Source organism: Piliocolobus tephrosceles, chromosome 1 (genome assembly GCF_002776525.5).
Source record: "Piliocolobus tephrosceles isolate RC106 chromosome 1, ASM277652v3, whole genome shotgun sequence".
In the NCBI taxonomy this organism is placed as follows: domain Eukaryota; kingdom Metazoa; phylum Chordata; class Mammalia; order Primates; family Cercopithecidae; genus Piliocolobus; species Piliocolobus tephrosceles.
Window position 1 is genome coordinate 209899390 of NC_045434.1, and position 3735 is coordinate 209903124.

General features: G+C 55.4%; 1 protein-coding gene across 1 annotated transcript in view; it reads right to left on the reverse strand.

The window, feature by feature from the left end:
• The window catches only part of PLOD1 (procollagen-lysine,2-oxoglutarate 5-dioxygenase 1), a 52508-nt gene extending 49269 nt beyond the window's left edge, over window positions 1–3239 (reverse strand). The window contains exon 1 of the mRNA XM_023191988.1: window positions 3059–3239. Coding sequence (XP_023047756.1) covers window positions 3059–3134 — 76 coding nt within the window. The 5' untranslated portion in view covers window positions 3135–3239. The remainder of the gene's footprint in view (window positions 1–3058) is intronic.
• Between the last annotated feature and the right edge of the window lie 496 nt (window positions 3240–3735).

Genomic DNA, 3735 nt, shown 5'->3' on the forward strand with positions numbered 1-3735 from the left:
AAAAAAAAAAAAGGAAAACAGGTAAGGATCCAAATGGAGAAGGGAAGCAAAGGGTACAACTCAGACTGGCCTGACATTAGCCCCAGGCCTGGGGATCCGCTCTCTTGTGCATCAGTGAGCACGGATGTGCTTACTATCTACCAGGTGCTCTACCTGGGTTACCTCAGCAGCACACTGATCCTGTCCTCCGCCCACAGCAGCACCCTCCGTGAAGGCTTCCTTGGATCTGCTCTGCCCTCCTCCCGTCACTTGCTGGGGATCAGGGTGCCTAATGCCCTGTCATCAGTCTGGTCCCTCTACAATTCAACTTCCCGGGCTTCATCGTGGGCAGCTGAGGTTTCTCTCCTGGGATGCAGGCAGCCCATGTCAGCAGAAGCAGGGGTATCAAAGGCCCGGAAAACAAGACCACAACAGGGTTCCTGGCCAGTGAGGGGACCCAGGCCGAGAGCCCTTTGCACAGCCCAGTGGTTGGCATTTCCATCACTGGACTTTCTGAGCTGTCTTACTGCCCTGCTGTAAGCCAGCAGCCCTGGGTCCCGGAGAGAAAATGCCCTTTGCCGAGGGCCTTTCATGGGCCAGGCATTGAACTGAACTCTCCCCAACTTCATCCCCTGGAATCCCTGTTAGAACTCCAGGCGTGAGGTAATATCACCGGGTCTTGCAGGCTAGAACACCAAACCTCACAGAGAGCAAGCACCGCCGGCTTTACCACTGGGAGACGTGGGGCCTTGGGCACAATCTGGCCCAAGGGAGGTACTCAAGAAATGGCAGTTCCTGGCCGGGCGCAGTGGCTCACGCCTGTAATCTCAGCACTTTGGGAGGCTGAGGCAGGCAGATCACCTGAGATCAGGAGTTTGAAACCAGCCTGACCAACATGGTAAAACCCCGTCTCTACTAAAGATACAAAAATTAGCTGAGCGTCGTGGCATCCGCCTGTAATCCCAGCCACTAGGGAGACTGAGACAGAAGAATCGCTTGAACCTGGGAGGCGGAGGTTGCAGTGAACCGAGATCATGCCATTGGACTCCAGCCTAGGCAACAAGAGTCAAACTCTGTCTCAAAAAAAAGAAATGGTGGTTCCTGGCTGGGTGCAGTGGTTCCCACTTCTAATCCCAGCACTTTGGGAAGCTGAGGCAGGAGGATCACTTGAGGTCAGGAGTTTGAAACCAGCCTGGCCAACATGGTAAAACCTCGTCTCTTCTAAAAATACAAAAATTAGCTGGGCATGATGGTGCAGGCATGTAATCCCAAACTAGTCTGGAGGCTGACACACAAGAATTGCTTGAACCCAGGAGGCAGAGGTTGCAGTGAGCCGAGGTCACATCACTGTACTCTAGCCTGGGGGACACAGCGAAACTCTGTCTCAAAAAACAAAACAAAAAAAAAAGAAAAGAAAAGAAAGAAATGGTGGTTCCCACCCCTGACCCAAAGACCCAAGGGTCCCAGAACCCAGGATCCTTCTAGTGGTACAGTTTCAGGTTCTCCAACAGGGTAGGCTGAAGGAGGAGAATGCCACGGAAGGTACCGCCAGTTCTGCTTGGCTTTGCAGGGACTGTCTGCAGTCTATGCCCTTCTTGGGACAGCCGTGGAGATGGCCCATGCCAGGGAGGGTTGGGGAGGAGGGAAGCACCCACTCAGGACAGTGGGATACACACTGCAATCCAATCTGCCTTGAGGAAGTAGAAGGAGCGCTAGACTGGTGCCCAGCTGACCTCAGACCAGCCACCTCCGTCTGGACCATCCTGGACAGTCACTTCATCTGTCTGGGCCTCAGTTTCCTCAAGTATAAACTGCAGAACGGGCTAGGCGCGGTGACTCACACCTGTAATCCCAGCACTTTGGGAGTCCAAAGTGGGCAGATCACCTGAGATCAAGAGTTCAAGACCAGCCTGGCCAACATGGTGAAACCCCATCTCTACTAAAAATACAAAAATTAGCCGGCGTGGTGGCACATGTCTGTGATCCCAGCTACCTGGGAGGCTGAGGTACAGGAATTGCTTGAACCAGCTGGGGGTGATGGCTCATGCCTGTAATTCAAAGACTTTGGGAGGCTGAGGCAGGCAGATCACGAGGTCAGAAGTTCAAGATCAGCCTGGCCAGCATGGTGAAACCCCATCTCAACTAAAAATACAAAAATTAGCTAGGCATGGTGGCATGTGCCTGTAATCCCAGCTACTTGGGAGGCTGAGGCAGGGGAAACGCTTGAACCCGTGAGGTAGAGGTTGCAGTGAGCTGAGACTGCACCACTGCACTCCAGCCTGGGCGACAGAGCAAGACTCCATCTCAAAAAAAAAAAAAAAAAAAGAATCGCCTCTGCCTGGGAGGCAGAGGTTGCAGTAAGCCGAGATCACACACTGCATTCCAGCCTGGGCAACAGAGCAAGACTGTCTCAAAAATAAATTCATTAATTTAATAAAATAAAAAAATAAACTGCAGAGAGGAAGACCACCCTGGCAGGGGCTCAGCAGACCACAGGGGACATGGGTGAAAGCACAAACTGCTCCACAAAGTGAACCACACCTTCTACCCCCATCACTCCCCTGTCCCCCTCAAGACCCCTCACTCCCATAGTCATGAGGCCTCCTGGCTCTGGAACCAGACACCTGGGTGGGTGGGGTAAATCCTGGTTCCAAGGCCCACAAGTTGTATGATCTTGGGCAAGTGAATGAACTCTGGAGCCTCAGTTTGCCCAGCTGGAAAACGGGGATAATAGAAGGAAACACTTACCAGGGTAGCAATCACGCCTAACTGATGCCTTGTCCATAGTGAGCACTCCACAGAATAGCCATTGTCGGTTATTATTATGAGAACTATTATTATTTGAGCCTTTCTGTGCTGAATGGAACTCAGCTGTCACCCTTTCCTTCCCGAAGGAGGAACCGCAGCCCCAAGAGGGGAAGTGATTTGTTCAAGTCACCAGCGAGTAAGTGGACGAGGAGCCAGAACCCAGACTCCCTCTCCAGCCCAGGCCTCCCATTCAGGTCGTTCCCAGGAGGCAGCCTGGGACCAGCCCTCCCGCCCGGATCCGCGCTCCCGCCCCCGGCCTTCGCTCCCTCACCCTCCGGCTTGGCGTCGCCCTTCGCTTCAGCCAGCAGCAGCCAGCCCAGCGGGGCCAGGAGCAGCAGGGGCCGCATGGCCGAGGTATGAGGATGATCGGCCGACCCGGCGGCGCTCGCAGGGCTGGAAACTTCGCGACGGGGCCGCAGGTCCCGCTGCCACGCACTGGGCCCGCCCCGGGGGCGGCAACGCCCCGCCCCTCCACGCCCTCCCCGCCGCCTGCCCCGGGGGGAAGGGTTTTTCTGCAGATGTGCCCAAGCCCCGGCCTCTCCCTGTCGGGGCAGCTCCCACAGCCTGTCTGTGCAGCTCCCGGGGCTTCCGCCAGGCCCTGCCTCCTCTTCCCTTCTCTGGGGGCTTCACTCCGACCAGGAAGAGGGCGAGGCCACGATTTCTAGACCCCAGGTTCTGGGCCAACGCTCCATGGCATCGATAACCGTGAGCCCCTGTTTGCTCGCCTGAAAAGTGGGGCTTATGATAGCGTCTGTTCATTGGGTCTTGCACGGGTTAATGGCGATACCTGTAGCGCACTTAGAGCAACCCCAGGTCAAGCCCCAAGGAAGTCAGTTTTCATGATTTCATTAGACCTTCCCCAAACCCAAGAGGTGAGGGTGGGCAGGGATGCGTTCAGAGACACAGACACTCCTACGTGGCCCACCCAGGCACTGGAAATGCAGGAAG